The sequence below is a fragment of the Bactrocera neohumeralis genome, chromosome 2 (genome assembly GCF_024586455.1).
Source record: "Bactrocera neohumeralis isolate Rockhampton chromosome 2, APGP_CSIRO_Bneo_wtdbg2-racon-allhic-juicebox.fasta_v2, whole genome shotgun sequence".
Taxonomy (NCBI): Eukaryota; Metazoa; Arthropoda; class Insecta; order Diptera; family Tephritidae; genus Bactrocera; species Bactrocera neohumeralis.
Window position 1 is genome coordinate 21,128,784 of NC_065919.1, and position 17,883 is coordinate 21,146,666.

The following is a 17,883-nucleotide window of genomic DNA, read 5'->3' on the forward strand; positions in this document are numbered from 1 at the left end:
AGACAAATTGCGGAATTCCAAGACTGCAAGTTTTCAATACCGATTTTGTTTTTATTAAATTGAGCTATGAACTACTATAGAATATGTTTATTTTTATTATACATTCATGATTTTATATATTATGTACTCGTGAATATGTTGCAGAATATTATCCGACATTATAAATTGCAGCTATATTTTTTCATATAAAACTGTTTTCACTTAGACTTAGGCGTCAGTTTTTAGCCTCAGTACACATTGTGTTACCTTCTATCCGACCTCCATAAACAACATATTGCCCGCTTCCATTAATATTCATTTGTTTTGCAGTTACACTCAAATCGGTTATTATATAAGTGTGTTATTTATAACCATATTTAATTCACTTTTTTGTTAATATTTAGTAATTTTATTTATTTACGCTTCTCAATTATTTCTAAAATAAATACTTTCAAGCCTTCTCCCACTTACATGCTTATAAGTTATTTATATTGTTGCTATTGTCATTGTTGTTAATGTACTATACATATATACTTGGTATCTGGCTCCACCATAAGCAGCAAATAAGTAAACAAATGAGTGAGATGAGTTTAGCTGCAAAAGAGTAAAAGTGCACTTGTAGTACTACAAAGTACTTGAGAATACTACTCACATTCCTCGAGGCTTATTTATATGCCTACTGACTGTGTTTTTTCGTTTTTTTTTTTTTTTTTTGTTTTGAGTTTTGGTTTTTACTTTGGGCTTTTCCCAAGCTAAGGAGGCTGCTGAATTTGTTGGTCATTGTGCCGAAAAAAATATTTCGAGTTTTATTTTTTCTTGTGCTGGCTGCTCTGGTGGCTATCGCGCCTATTTTGGTACCAAATTGTTTTTGTAAACTAATGAAAAGATCCATTATGGTTTTTATAGAATAAGTTATTATATTAATGCAAAGTTGAAATTATTGCTTATCTCTGGGTTTCATAAATTTTTCAAAGTTCTGCTCATGTAATGGTGCGTATTCTATTACAAAAACACATGGATTCAGTGTATAAAAATACTCAGGGTCCGAAGGTATCTTGTATATTTTTGTGTCGCCAAAAAACCTTCCCCACCTTAATCATAAAGTTACATGTAAAGACTGCTGCCGAGATGTCAGTTCATGCTATGTAGGATAAAAATGTTGTACAGTATCAGTTATGTATACCCAAAAGTCGTGTGAACGGACAACTTATCCTACGCCAACCGAATTCAGTAGGCCCTTTTCGCACTAATATATATTAGTTATGACTAATATGCTAAAAATTGTAATTATTTATATTATTTGCTATTATTTGATTTGCTAACTGACTTTTTTATTGTTTTTTTTTAGTGTTAAAAAGTATATCTAAACGAATAAGTTTTTTCGCCATTCTCTTTTATGTTTTCATGCCAAAAGCCTGACAAGTGTGAAAAATCCTTTCAACAGTTATCTAAAAATATAACATTTTAGTTTAAGACTATCTAATTTTAGCGATTTTACTTTTATTTGTAAATTTATTTACTAAATTACTTAGCGTTAAGTCACATTGTAAGATTATAATAGAGGCACACTCCAGTGTTTTGAAACATTTAAGAGCTATCAGAATCGTTGTTTGCCTGGTTGATTAAATTAATATTCATTGAGTGCTGCCGAACTTTTCATCGTGGGATTTCCTATATTTTAACACTTTTTGAATACAACAAAAGGGTGTGGAATTTCTAGTTTGCATTAGAGAATTATTGTACGTTTTTGAGGATATGAGGTGGTTTCATATAAAAAAATATAAATACAAACATTAAACAATGAAATTAACTTACATGAAATTAAATTAAAATAAATGAAATTAAATAAAGTAAAATTAATTTTAATTAAATTAAATTAAACTAAATTAAATTAAATTAAATTAAATTAAATTAAATTAAATTAAATTAAATTAAATTAAATTAAATTAAATTAAATTAAATTAAATTAAATTAAATTAAATTAAATTAAATTAAATTACTTAATTTTACTTAATTTTATTAAACTTTATAATTATTTATTAAATTAGTTATATTTAATTTTATTATTTTTATATAATTTAATTAATTTATTAATTTTTTCAATGCCAAATTCAAACTTCAATTCAGTAATATTATACAATTTTTATTATTTTTTCTAAGTTAAAAAAAGTAACTTTTAGCCTCCGTTATTTTCGTTTTATGTACACATACATATGCACATTATGTATCATTATACCTTTTTACTCTATTTCTTGCTTAATTTTAACTACAAACAATAAATAATTGCCTTTACCTTCATTGAAGTGCGATCAATACCAATCAAATATGATTAATGATTTATATCTATGCACAAACACATATATACATGCATGGATGTGTGAAGCAATCTGTCAATATTTACGTGCAGAACAGTCAGCATTAACACATTAAATATGGCTTGCGACTCATAATGTTTTCTTCTATGGCAGACAGGGGTTGTTTCAAATAGCTCATATTCTCACATTGTATTAAAAATGTTTACAATAATTTAGAAGTTTAGAAATCCTTTTCTAAACTTAAATTATTTTAAACATTTTCAATGCTTATTTAATTTTTTTTTTTATAAATTAACTTTTAATTTAATTTATTTTACTTTATTTTATTTCGTTTTGTTATTGTTTAAATTTTATTATTTTTATTTTAATTTATTTAATTTAATTTAATTTAATTTAGTTTAATTTAATTTAATTAAATTTAATTTAATTTAGTTTAATGTAAATTAATTTTATTTAATTTATTTTAATTTAATTTAACTTGGTTTTATTTTATTTTATTTTTTTAATTAAATTAAATTAAATTAAATTAATTATTTTAAGCACTTTAGAAATTGTTAATTTCTTTTTAATATTTTTATTATTGTTATTACTGTTATTTTTCTGATTTTTGTTGCTTTTCGCTCAGTCATCCATCAAACAATTTTTTCTAATCCAAATTTTCTATTATTGCCTGCTTATGTTTTATGTATATTATTCTTACTTGAATATTCATTTATCAAGATCGGTTTTTTATACTGAGTTTTTGTTGTTTTTGTTTTTTTTTTTAAGTTTATTTTTTGTTTTTCACCCGTGCATAACATCAGCATCATTATCGCTTATTCAACAAAACAAATACGCTTTCATAGTTCTCTTAAAGCGAGTTAAGTATGCCATAGCGCTCATGTAAGCTTTTGTAGTTGTACGCTTACAATTGCGATTGAATTACGATTACAATAATTGATAAGCAACACAATAATTCAGCTTTGTGCATCATTTCATTTGTCAGTCAAACGTAAGGAGTTGCTATTTACCTGCCTTTGTTGGACTTTTAATTAGAAATACGAAAGACTTATGCAACGAACTTGTTGATGCGAAGTCAATTGTAAATGCTCGTATATAACTATTTGCGGCCGGGGAAGTTACATAGAAAGCACGTGAGTTGTGGGGAGAGGGTGGCAAATGAAATTGAAAATGCTAGGAAAATTTTTGTGTTAAATAATGAAGGCTGAGATGAGCAGATGAGCAGCTAATCAAATATTGTTGGGGAACGACTCACAGGCGGAGTGGCGATAGCACTGAAATATTATATATAAATTTATATAATATTTAGTATTTGATTCAGTTCGAATTGACAGAAATGATATGAAAGCAATACTAATTTTAATTGGAATATTTTTTTAACTAGCAGACTCAGCCCAGAAGCCGTTCTTATGTTTATATCGAGATAAAATTATAATGAAGATTTTGGTTTATAGGAAAGACAAAACAACAAAAAAAAAAAAAAAAAAACAAAGAATGAGAAATAATAATAAGTAGAACACTTAAAAACTGGAAATTTTCCTTGATATGTTTTTAAGTAAGTTGACTAGAGTTTGGTTTATGGTAAAAAAAAATTACTCAAATCATAAATATTTTATTATTTTTTTATATATTAAGTACCTAAATACGAAATTTAGGGCTTTACGTAAGATACATATTTTCTTAATATTTGAAACAGTTTTATATTTTTGATTTATCTACTTGTAGCAACTCTTTTTCGAAACATATTTGAAGCCTCTTTGAATATTTTTGGTGTACAAAACAGTGGCTCATATTTATACATATGTGTTAAGTGGCAACTCTGCTTTAAAATATTTTCAAATTGAAGACTTTTTGAAAGAAAAGATAAATGTTTATAAATTTTTAGCGTTTGCCACATATTTGTTTAATATCCCGCTTAGTTTTAAACGTATAATGGTTGGCAACTCCATTCCAAAACATGTGTAAAGTTTCAAATTTACTCGAAAATTTTTCGGAACGCCTTCAATTTGATACTGCAAATTTTTCAGTTTTATTTTTTTCGACATGTGGCAACTCTTCCAAAAATTTAGTTTAAATAAAAAACTTCTAAATGACTTTCACAAACACTTCAAAACAGAATAAGAACTTTAATCAACCAGTTTGTATGTCAAGTACATGCTATGGTGATCCGATGTAAACAATTTCTTCGGAGATTTCACCATTCTCTTCTGCAATAATCCAAGCCAAACTTCTTGAAGAAACCACGTCAAATGAAACAGCTATATGCTAAATTTTTAGATCGTTATCTCAAAAACTGGCGGCCTGGAGACGAGCCGTAGTCATCCAAAGGCTGGCAGGGCCTCCCACGTTATGAGCGAGGACTTCAGGCGCTCTTACTTCTTACTAAAAGCTCTGGACAGACTGATGGACTGGTATATAAGGGGGCTTATTCCGAGAGACCATTTGTCAGGAACGCAACATATTTATTGACAAGGCAAGTCCGTAGATATTGCTGTGCATAATATCGTGTCATGGCTTGCGGAAGCCATTAAGCTTAAAGAATTCGCTGCTGGAACCTTCCTTGATATAGAGGAAGCTTTCAATAACGTCCGGCCAGAAGCAGTCGTAGCTGCTCTGGACGGTTTTTAGGTTGAGTCAAATTGCAAACATCTCATTTTCAGTCTTCTGTGCGACAAAGTGATTGAAACGGAGTGGAGAAATGCACGTGCTCGACGAAATATGGGTAGGGAACCCCAAAAGGTGGAGTTTTCTCTTTTCTTCTATGGATCCTGGTCACTAAGGTATCGATTGCTTTATACTGCTTTAGAGGAGCCAATAGCAAAAGGTGGGGTCTCTCAGCAAAAGTGGATCTCTGGCTCTACGACACCAGAATTAAGCCCATTATGCTCTAGGAGTCCTTATGTGGTTGAAGGCTGCGAAAATTGCTATCAGACTCAGAGAGTCTAGGTTCCTAAAAGAACACGTGTCTGAACACTCGAAAATCCTGACTTTAACTTCATGGGTTCTCCAAACCGAACTCTGGCGATGCTAGTTTTGAACTCATTAACAGTGCGTTCAGGGCTGGTCAAAGAGTGCGTCACCTCGCTATCAATAGCATACAGTGTATTTGTGATAAGACAGGTATAGGTGCCAGGCAACAGCGGAGTCACAGGAAACTGTAAAGCTAGTGAACTAGCAAGAAACGAGTTCTTCTTCCTATTGCCTCCCAAAGGACTACATATAGCAGTCCATGTGCGATCTTTGGTCAGCAATCTAACCTAACCTAACCTATCTCACGTGTATACAGACGGCCATGGCTAAATCAAGTATGCTCATCACGCTGACTATGTATATATATATATTGTGTAGGGCCTCTGAAGCTTCCTTCTGGACGTTACAAACATTATACCCTGTTCAGAATATAAAAATACTACTGCCTTTCTTGAGCTTCGCTTTGAAATTGTTTATATTTATAGAAATTGATTTATAGTGATCAAATATATATCGTGTCTGTGGAGATCACTCAATTGCTTGAAATTATATTAATTTTATTTTGCAAAAACAGCAACAAAACGCCTACATCTGGGTGGCGGCATAACTCAAATTAATTTTTAGCCACAAAAAAAAAAACAATATGTACATATGACAATATATAGACCAACAAACCTCCTACTTATAATGCAAGCACCAGCAATTTGCCGCCACATTAAAACCTTTCAATTTTGCCAGAATAAATTTGTTTGCTTTTTGTGCTTTATTTACGATCATTCAGTGCGAAATTCAAAAGGCAATTCAAAGTCAACGACAACAGAAATTAATAATTGTTGGTCATTGTTAACTAAAGCGTTGCGAGTGAAAAAAGTTGCAACGCCATCGCATTGACCGCCAGCGGCCGTGCAACAAAAGCAAACAGCAGCCGCAATGCCACCAAAAATATGCTTAAGTGTAAGCAACAACAATAGTGGCAGCAGAACAATGCAAGCTTGAAACAGCGCCGTGTTGTAGGCGTCCTTTAAGCAAGAACAACAGCAACAGCAGCAGCAGTGTGGCAAGCGCAAAGCACACTTGTCGCATAGAATTCGCTGGCGGCCACAATCGCTAAGCATCAAGTGAGCTGCCTGCTGCAAGTTACTGCGCACTTTTTGTGTGCTTGGTCATTTGCTTTTATTACTCGAACTCAGTTCTTATTTTTGTGTATTTAACATTTTTTTTTTGTATTTTTTTCCATGCCTAAGTAGTATTTGTTTTTGTGGCAGTTGCAAATCTGCATGGCAATAAAAACGTAAATATAATCATAATGACTTATAATAACAATAATCAGATAATGACCACGATATTCTAATGCGCTTATTGCCGCTTCCGCACACCATTCTCCTCTAAGCAACATTTGCTGCTTGTTGTTGGCATTGCTGATCGCCATTGTTATGTTGCTGCAGTTTTTTTTGCAGCTTTGTTATTATTTGTTCAAAAAAATATTTTTATTTTTATGTACTTTTTGGCTGCTATTGTATGACTGTTGTTGTTGTGCCTTGTTCTAAAAAGTCACCAGTCCCAAATTGCCGCCACTGTTGTTTTGCTGTACATCTATTTTTATTGGGTTTTGTTGTAATTTGCTTGACAATTTTTTCCTGCCACCGTCTATTGTTGTTGCCTCAGATTTTTTTTACAAATAGTTTATTTTTGTTCGCTTGCAACAATTTGTGGCACTTAAGCATTATTCAGATTTTGTTGCATTTTGTCATTGCAATTTGCAATTATGTGCGCAAGCGCCATTATTGTTGCTAATAACTGCATTAAATTGTTGTCTGCAATAAAAGACAAAAAAATCGAAAGACTTAAGCAACGAACTTTCCTTGCCGTTTCTATGGGTTCCTGTTTTTTTGCTCAGAAATGTTGAAAATTGCAAGTTTTATAATTTTTTTTGCAATTTTCTTTTCAAATTAGCTAATTTTATAAGTCAGTTTGTTGATTATATATTCAATTTATCATTATTAGCATTTTATTTATTATTATTTCTTTATTACATGTGTTTTCAAACACGTTTAGAGATCATATTTTTTATATCTACGCATAAAATAAGTAACTGACTTACTTAAAGATAACTGACTTTACTGGCGTCAAAGTTTTTTAGAAAAAGTGAAATATGTTTCTCCATAAATGAATAAAATTGTGGCTGTTCGTTTAGCGTTTCCACTTAAACTCCATCATAAACACCGTTGCAGAGATATTTTTCTCTAAATGAGAATGAGAAAGATATAAATATTGGATATAAATAAAAATGACAAGAAGAAACGTTAACTTTGGCTATATCCTAGCTAAAATACCCTTCTCAGCTGCATTTCTTAAAACAAAAAGTGTAGAAAAATAACTTGTGTACTCTTGTGATCAGTATGCAAGCAAGCTATATGTTACAATGGTCCGATATGTTCTGTGAAAATAGCATTGCTTTTGTAAATACTTTTAATTCGTGCCAAATTTTGCGAAGATATCTCATTGAATAAAAAAGTTTTCCATACAAGCACTTGATTGCAATTGTTGAGTTTGTATGACAGCTATAAGCTATAGTGACCCGATCTCAACAATTCCTTCAGAGATTGTAGTAATTTCTAGATTAAAATCCAAACTAAATTTCGTGAAGATATTTCGTCAAAAGAAAAAATTATTCATATAAGCATTCGATTCCGATCGTTATGTTTAAATGACAACTACAAATATGCTATAGTAGTCCGATATAAGCGCTTCCGATAATTCAGCAGTTTTTTGGAGAGAAAAGAGTTTGTGCAAAATTTCATATCGATATCCCAATAACTGAGGGATTAGTTCACGTACATACAGAGAGGCGAACAAAGCTAAGCTAAATATATAGATAAGGTTAAAGATGAGGAAATATACATTTATGAGGATGAACATATGAATATCAATTGAAGATGAGGTGAAAGTTATAAATATCGAGGAAGGAAAAGAAAGATGAGATATAAGTATAAAAGAAACTCACCATTTCTCAACTAAACAAATGTAAGCTAAAAACATTTAATATTCTCGGAACCAACTCACAACATTCAAAAGCATCAAACGTGTGCTCAGCACTTGAATTACTTGCCAAAATCAAGATTTGATAAATTGACTAAATTAAAGTATGGTATTCCAATTTTTTTGTGTTAGTAAAGTGTCTTTTGGGTCAGTTGGGGAGTGCATATACAAGGTCTGTCGCAAAAGAAACAGGACTGTTAAAAAAAAAAACAAAAAAATAATATTTTTCATATTTTTTTATTTAAAGTAGTTTCCTTGTGCTTCGATACAGCGCTTAGCTCGGTCAATTAGCATTTCAAATGAGTGTTTAAGGTCATTTTTCGGAATGCTCTTGTGAATATCGGTCGTCGCCTTTTGGACAGCTGAAATGTCCAGAAACCAGTGTCATTTCATGGGCAAATGAAGTTTTCCAAATAGGTAAAAATCACAGGGTGCCAGATCAGGTGAGTAGAGTGAGTGATTAATGGTTAATATGGAGTTTTTTGTCAAAAAATTTAGTGACAAGCGTCGACAGATGACACGGCACATTATCGTGCAACAGGCGCCAGGACCCTGCCTCACGGTATTGTGGTCGAGCACGACGAATGCGTGACAAAAGACGCTTCATAACACCAAGGTAAAGCACAGCATTAATCGTTTGGCCAGGTGGGACGAGCTCTCGGTGTAAAATATCCTCGGAATCGTTAAAACAAATCAGCATTGTCTTTATTTTTGACTTCTGAAGACGACCGACTTCTGATCGTCACAGAGGTCCTCACGACCTTTTTGGAATCGCTTAAACCACTCATGCTTACTACGGGATAGGCACTGATCACCATAAACTTTTTTCATCATTTGAAATGTTTCAGTATACGTTTTCCCAAGCTTAAAACAAAATTTAATATTTGCTCTTTGTTCAAAATGCTTTTTACGACCGATGACCAAAAGCTGCTGTCACATTTTGATCGATAACATCGATTGTAGTTATCTAATTGTCTTAAAATTTTTACGAAATGTCAATAAAAGATCAAACTTTTTATTTCATATACCCACCAAAATAATATAAAATCCCGTGGTATTTCTATAAAATTTTAAAGCGAGTAGGTAAAGAAAATTATGTTGATATAAGCTCGCATATTTCCTGGTAAATTCTTAAAAATTAAATTTTCTGAAAATATTATTATAAAAGTAGCGATTTGGCCGTTAGACATCGCTTTATACATATAATTTGGTAGCCGACTGTTACGTTTTTCAATGCTTTGGGGCGGGTTCATCGCATGCAGTTCACCCGGATGACTATCGATTGGATTTCGGAGTCAAATTATGTAGCCAAGTTTCAGCCATTGTCATATGTCGACACAAAAAATCGTTTTTATTACACTTCTATATCTCAAAAGACCGCTCTGATTTATTAACTCTTCTTTGGTCTTGGTCAAAAGTGAACTCGTACGGCATCCACTTTACGCCGAGCTATTTCATAACCAAAAATTCTTGAATTATATGATGTACGCATTACATTACATACAGTTGATATCTTTAGAGCGTCTGCTTTTAAAGCACCCATGTCTACTAAGTTTTAGTGGTAGATGGAAATGCAGGTCCTCATGTCGTCTGTCTATCCACCAGTGAATATCCGGTCTGTTGGTCCAGCATCCTTTAGATAAGGACTGCCACCGCTGCTGCCACATTTTGGTGCTATTTTTCCTCTTTAAAGTCTTTGCCAATTAGTGCTGATAGCCGATATGTTCATCTCCCGCATGAGTTCAACTCCCTGGATGTCGATTGGCGGCATACTGGCTAATACTGCGGCAGCGTCTGTTGATATAGTCCGAAAAGCACTTTTTACTCGAATTGCAGGAAGCCTATGCAGTGCAATTATTTGTTTAGCATTTGCTTTTATATCCATTGCCTGTATCCATATTGGTGCTGCATACAATATTACGGAACTCATTGTTTTTGCTATCAAAAATCATCTATTGGTCATCATTCTCGATAGAGCATTACACATTTTGTTTGCTTTACTGGAGTATACGCCAGGTGTTCCTTAAATTTTATTTTGTAATCCAATATTACTCGCAGATACTTCAGATGCGGCTGTGAGCTCTATTCGTTCTTCCACCTTCCTGGTGCTTATGAGTAAAACCAAAAAGAGAACCATTGGCGTAGACAAAATAGGCACTCATTGCATTTATTCGTCCTCATATGCTATTAATTTCACATCTGTTGGTTGCTGTCTTCTAAGCACCCCGTCAAACAAAAGGTTCCATAATAGTCGGCCTAACACTGCTCCTTGGGGTACTTTACTCGAGACAAAGGAGCTCTTGATGCCTTCGTCCGTATCAAAAAAATTAGCCTCTTTTGGGCGTCCACTATGTTCAGCGTCTTCGGTGCTCATTGCTCCATATCTAAACCGTACGCATACCAATCCTTGATGGTTGATTTTTATGGAACGGTGCCCGGAAACTCGTGATCAATTCTTTTGATATTATGATATCTTCAAAAGCAGAGAGTTAATCAAGCAGACGGAAGATATCTTATGATAACGTGAAACCTCGATTTGATGTATTTTAACTGCGCTAAGAGAAGCAGCATAGTTTTATACGCTATAAGAAAACCACCATTGTTGTAGGACTCCTTTTGGTTGGTAGTCTCAAACCCTTGAGAATTTGGATTTAGTATAATATTGGCATATGACACTGATTTTCTTTCACATAACAACTAAAATCATAACAAAATTTATGTACAAAATATATCCAATCATTACAGGCACCCAAACAGCAACAAAAGTGACGCGTTCAACCAATCACAAAAACGCTGATTAATTCAAATAGAAGATAGACAAGCGCAAACTACGAACAGCAACAAAAATGTACGCCGATAAACATTTAGAGAAGCCCACAGCGTTGAGCGCAGGCACGCCCACGGCGATGTTGCCCACGCCCATTGCGGAGATGCATGCGCATGCGCACACACATGCGCTGGCGCATCCACATCTGCACACGTTGCACGCGCAACACATGCAACATATGCAAATGCAACAGCACCTGCAGCAGCAACAACAACAACAGCAGCCACAAACGCATGTTAGTCAGCAACATGTTGCGCAACATTTAGTGCAACATCCGCATCAGCAGTCGCAGTCAACGCTGGCCGTGCTGCAGCAGCAGCAACAACAACAACAACAACATCATCAGCAGCAACATCCCCACCAGCAACAACAACAACAGCATGCGCATCAACAGCATGTTAACATACAGCAGCAACAACAGCAGCAGCAGCAACAAACGCAAGCGCAACAACAACAACAATCGGCAATGTTTACCAGGTGAGTGTTAAACTTCACTTGCATTGTTGTTGCTTTACAAGTCGCGTTTCAGCGACTTATTCAATTAGTAATCAACGCCTGCCGTTTCTTGTGGCAAAAATCACGCATTTCACATTTTGTTTTTGTTATTTTTGTTAATAATAAATTGACCAAAAATCCATTAAGCTAATTTAAATAGCCAAACAAAGTCGGACGCCGCAAATTTATTAGGCTTTTTGGCAGATTGTTGTGGTTTTCTATTATTTACTGGTTATTATTGACATTAATAACAGTAAATGGTTGGCCGCTATGCCGTTAATAGAAGCTAACTGCCGCTCAAATCACGGTTTGTTGTTATTTTTGGTACGTTTTTCTTCTTTTTATGGTTATGACTAGGCCTATAAAATACTATTTTGGTATAAAGTGTAAAAAAATTTGCTATAAATCACCATTGACTCTAACCACAAAGAATTAATCATTCACAGTAGTCATATGCTAATATATTTTTGACGTCATTTGAGTTTACGCAAGTTAACTTGGTGACGTCTACATAACTGCTGAATATTTGGCCTTTCAGATTTGTTGGCTTTTCATTTTTAAAATTTCTGCAGGAACGAGAAGTGCCTGTTGATGCGTTAAAAATACATATAATAATAATAAAAAGCTAGCAAAAATGTTAACGTTAGCTGCATAATAGCTATAATACCCTTTACAGGTGCATTTCTTACAGCATGAGAGAGTATAAAATCGTCTATATCACCAGTTTGAACGGTCAGTGTGTATGGCAGCTATATGCTATACTTACTTGATTTACATAATTTCTTCGAAGACTATACCATTGCCCTAGAAAATAATCAGGGTCAAATTTCATGAAGGCATCTCGACAAATAAAAACAATTTTTCATATAAGGATATCAATAATATAAGTCAGATTATGATTTTGTTATCTTATTTGCTTATTATTTTTTTAAAATAGAGTGCAAATAAAATATATTAAAAAAAAAAAAACAAAAAAATATAAGGACTTGAATTGGAACTTAAATTAATCTGATCTTGGCCTTTCCGTTAAATAAGTAGCTTCTTAAGTATAAAGTGATGCGTGCAAAATTTCACACCGATATCTCAAAAAGTAAAGGACTAATTCTCGTATAGGGTCACCCAGGTTTTCTTCTGGATCTTGCAAATTTCGTGGCAAATATTATGCACCCTTTTAAAGGTATAGAAAATGAATAAAAAAATACCAACAAATAAATAAATAATTGTAAGCCGTGGCGCAGAAAATCATATTATTTAATAGTGACTGTGAATACTGAATTTAATTAAATTAAGACACCCACTATGAGATCGAATAGTATTGGTTATGCTGGGGTTGCAAGCCAGCAATCATCAGTTGGTTGTATACCATGGTCGTAAGGCCTATTATCACTCAAAGAGCGGTCGATTGAGCATCGAATGCAAGGAAGATATCTCTCTATCGTAGACTATCGAAGCTGCAAAGACTCGCCTGCGTCTGCGCCTCAGGAGCAATGCGCACTTGCCCAACTGCAGCAATTGAAATCATGCTGGAACTCACACCGCTGCATCTAGTCATCAAACAGGTAGCGAAAAATACCATGCTGCTAATGGCAGCAGAGGGTTTCGGCAAAGGGAAGATAATGTCGCCTCAACAAATGAAGGCTCTAGAGGCCACTGGCCCTACTTCCAAGGGACGACGTTACAAAGAAGAGTAAATTTTCAAAGAATTTTAGAGTTACTCTCAGCAGTAAGGCGAAGTGAAATGACTCCACGCTTGACATACTGTTGAGGAGCAGCACTAAATGATGGCTTGAAAACACCAGAAGGCATTTGAGCAGGCATTGCGGGACCGCATGCCAAGCTATCCATACCAATAGTATGTTTCCTGAGTACTTTTCAAGCAGAAGTCTTTGCTATAAGTCAGCGTGCAGGAATTAATCTTCGACGCAACTATTGCAGCGATTTGTCAAGCGGCACTAAAAGCGGTCTCAGCTTATGAAGTCAAATCGCTATTAGTGGAGGAGTGTATAGGAAGGCTGAACCACTCACCAGTTTGAAATCGAGTACCCCTGATCTGGGTGCCGGGGCATAAAGGGCGATAGCCGGCAATGAGCTGACTAGCGAAGTAGCCCTCTCTCCGTCAGCCTTGGGGATGACGAAACCAGAATCATGCATATGAAACAGAACACCTGATTGTAGATTACGCAGCAATTTGTAGAAACAGGCTCAAGGCCCTTTTCTTCCAAGTAAGCCACGGAACTTCATAAACTAAAAGCAATAAATACGCTATTAAACTAAAACCTTATTTATATATATCTGTATATTACAAACTTTAAGATTACATACAACTTTTCATCAGGCTGTCAGCTTATACTATATTAAAAAAATACTGATTATACTGCGAATTATTTTTTCAAAAAGTGTAAAAATATAAGTTTTTTAGGAATTTTGATTTTTTTTATATTATAGAAAAACAATTTTTTTTTATAGGAAAATAATATTTTTTATTTTATATCATATTTTTTATTTTATTATTTTTCTATAAAATAAGTTATTTTTAATTTCATTATTTTTTTATAAAAAAAAAATATTTTTCTATAACAAAGATAAAAAAATATATTATTATATGTATATCTTTTTTTATTTTTTTTTAATATTATTTATCTATAAAAAAATTTAATTTTCTATAACAAAATCAAAATTCTAAAATAAAAAATATTATTTTTCTATTTTTTTATTTTACTTAATTTTTTTTGTAGCGTGTTTATTTGTTTCTTATTTTTTCGATGCCAATGCCAGCCACTCAATGAGAACACTTTTATTTAATTAACTTTCAAAAACCATTGTGGCTCACCCACGTAGCGCCAAATGAATAAAATCAGTTTACATGCGCATTAGTGGGAAGTTTAGAGAACGTTAATTAACGATTCTTTAATGATTATATACAATGACCAAGAATATAAATGCGTGTGTACACATACATATGCATGTAGTTAAAGCTTTTTTACTATTTTTTAATAAATGTTATAGTTTTATTTTAATTTTGTTTTATTTTTATAATTTTTAAACCTGCAGCCACTCACATTTAGTCACTTCAATAATACACACAGATTATTAGTACATATTGCTCTAGTTTAGCAATGACCGTCTGACAAAAGACTTAAGCAACGAACTTGCGCTTGAACAATGCAAATAATAAATAATTTTATTATAGTTTTTTTATACATATATGTTTATACAAATATATGTATATACATATATATATATGTGTATGTATATGTGCATACAAGTATATATTGTATTTATGCAGAATTTGCGGCAATCATTGAGCACAATCGTAATTAAATGCAAGCAAGCCTTGTTTTACTGCAAGGTCATGTTGACAAAATGTTATATATAGTATGAAAAATAAGTTGAAAATAAAAATCGAGATACTTGCTTTATTCAATTTTATTGAAAGTCTTAATTTTTTAACATTTTTATTTTAATTAATTTCCCAATAAGTACTTCAGAATTTTCTAACATACGTGTCATCTTATAAAATTAAAAATTTTTGTTTTAAAATTAATAGAGAATAAATATTTTTTTGGTTTCTTTCTGGCGTTTTTTTAGCAGTTATGTTTATGCTGCCAGACTATTAAATTTTTAGTTCTGGAATCGCAAAACTTTTTACCCAGCTCGACGAGTTTAAAGCCAGTTTTTTAAATCAGCTATGGAAGTTTGCATGGCAGTTGCAGCTCAGCTGTGATTAGCCAACACCTATCAACATCAAAAAATCATAAAATAAAACTAATAAAATAAAAAATTTAAAAACACATAGAAATAAAACCTCCGGCTAAGCAAACAAACCAGCTGCTTGGCACTTTTAATTGTGGCGCTCACATCTGCACGCCTTGAAATTGCAATATGTTTTCTTTTTGTAACTGACTTCATTTGTCATTGCCGATTTTGTTACTTGCTACTTTTGTTTTCTATGCAATTTTATTTCGCTTTTTGCTTTTTACTTAACGCTAATCTCCGTTTTTTGTTGCCAAGCAAACTCATTTGTTTATTTGTTTCAAGAAGATCTAGATAAATTTTACAAGAACTACGCTGCCACACAAAATTAAAGCACAGTAATGGCAAATACAACGAAGAAAAACACGAAATCAAGAAGAAAAAAGTACAAAAAGAAAAGAAAAAGTACAAAAAGAAAATGCCAATAAGAGAAACACAATCAGATATTGACTCAACACAGTTCACATTGGAGTGGCGCACAGTTAGAGTTGTTGTTGCGCTTGGTGCAAATATCGACAGCCAATGTGCCACACATTTGTTGCCGAGCTGTGGCTGATGACAGCAAGGCAAAGAACGCTAAAAAGTAATAAAAAAAATTAAATGAAAAAAAAAATATTTAAAATAAATTAAAAAAAAATTTAAAAAATAAAATAACAAATAAAATACAAAATAACATTAAAAAACCGAAATTAACTAAAAAGTCACAGCGACATCTTGCCGTGGCACCCACTTTGTTTTTATGCAGCTCATTTGTTCTCTTTTCACCGCTTATTCTCCTTTTGTTGTGGCATGTCTGCGCCGCTTGGTTATCGCTTCATGTAGCAAACAAAAGACTTAAGCTGGAAACTCCTTTGGTTTAAATTAGTCTTTATTTTTATTTTTTTTTAATTTATGTGCCAGCGTTTGACCACAGTGTGTGCGCTGCCGCAATGGCAAAGTGTGGCGTTTATGTGACAATGACAGTGAGTAGTGGCAATATTATTGTATTTGGTAGCATGCAACAGACAGTTAGCTGTAGTTTGGCCTTGAAATGCTGGATATTTATTTAAATGACACTGTAGCATTGTGTAGAGAGTGGTACGTTAGTGGGTCGCAAATTATTTCTTATATATATTTTTTATATTGTTTTAATTGAAAACCGACGAGAAGATTTTTAACTGAATAGTAGAAACTTAAGAAGAATTTTAAAAACATACTAAGTTTACTATGTTACCCTAAGAATGGATTTTAAGGCAGCCTTCTGTTATAGACAGATATCCATACATATATATATACATATATACATATATATGTATATATAGGTTCTAAAGACCGAATTCTTTGCCTCAGAAGCTTACTTTTTTGATAACTGACTCACTTTAAGACTCTATTGATTCTCTATACTTAATAAGATCATAAAAATTTTATCGATAAATTCCATAGCACAAGCCATAATCTTTGATGACGAAAAGTCAAAATTTCTTTTTTAACGTTACCAGTCATGAGAATTGATCAGCCAGTAACCTTTCGCTGTTTCCTCTGATTAATATTTTTGTGGCCTACCTACTGTTATGTTATAATAGCACTCTTTTTTTGTTTCACTGATGAATCGATGCGTTGCGAATTGGTATACTAATACCATTAACTAATTTAATTTAATTTTGTTTTGCGATAACAGTTAGAATTTATTGCCGCAAACTCTAAATACTTTATTTTTTCGATTAATTAGATTCGCTATACGCATATTTATGATAATTTAAAAACAGAAACATATCGATAAACAATTAGTTATCGATCAATATAATCGAAAATAATCGATAAATTTTTAATTAATTTTTTTTTTGCATAAAAAAAATTCATGCAATATCACGAAAACCTTGGTGGTCTAGAACCCTCAAAACCTTTCGCTGTTTTAAAAAAAAGAGCTTTAATTAATATTTTTGTGTTAAAAAATTTTAACAATATTAAAAATGGCATCCAAAAAATTATCTTAAGCCCCCAGTCTGAAACATAAAAATCAAATAAATTATGCGCGCTACCTTAACTAAAACGGCTAATTTTGAAATTCAGATTTTGAAAACATATTTTTGGACCAGTTTTAGATCGAAAAAAATCGAAGTTCTTAAAATTTGATTTCGTTAGTTGATAGATAATATAATCTTATGCATTTTTTTCGATTAATTAATTCGCTATCTATGGATAGTGTTTTTTTTTTTCATCAACGGCAAAACAAAGTTAGATAAATGACATACAGTATATTCTTAAAAATGCTAAAACGGCTCGGAATCTAATATTTTCAAAATTTTACAGTATATTCTTAAAAACATACTTTCGAACTACAAAAAAAAAAAAAAGATTTTTTGAAAATTCTAGACCACCGGGACCCCTTGAGTATTGTTGTCAAGTAACACATATGACTGAAAAAGTCTAAGCAAGATAATAATAAGTACGTCTGATTAGCTCTAAATATTTGGAATTTTAAATTATCGATTAATATAGTCGATTAATTTTTTCTTTTAAATTTTT

General features: G+C 32.5%; 1 protein-coding gene across 1 annotated transcript in view; it reads left to right on the top strand.

The window, feature by feature from the left end:
* LOC126750886 (protein single-minded) overlaps positions 1-17,883 on the top strand; it is a 193,457-nt gene that overhangs the window by 20,358 nt on the left and 155,216 nt on the right. The window contains exon 2 of the mRNA XM_050460658.1: positions 11,049-11,607. Within this exon, the coding sequence (XP_050316615.1) occupies positions 11,150-11,607 (458 nt within the window). The 5' untranslated portion in view covers positions 11,049-11,149. The remainder of the gene's footprint in view (positions 1-11,048; positions 11,608-17,883) is intronic.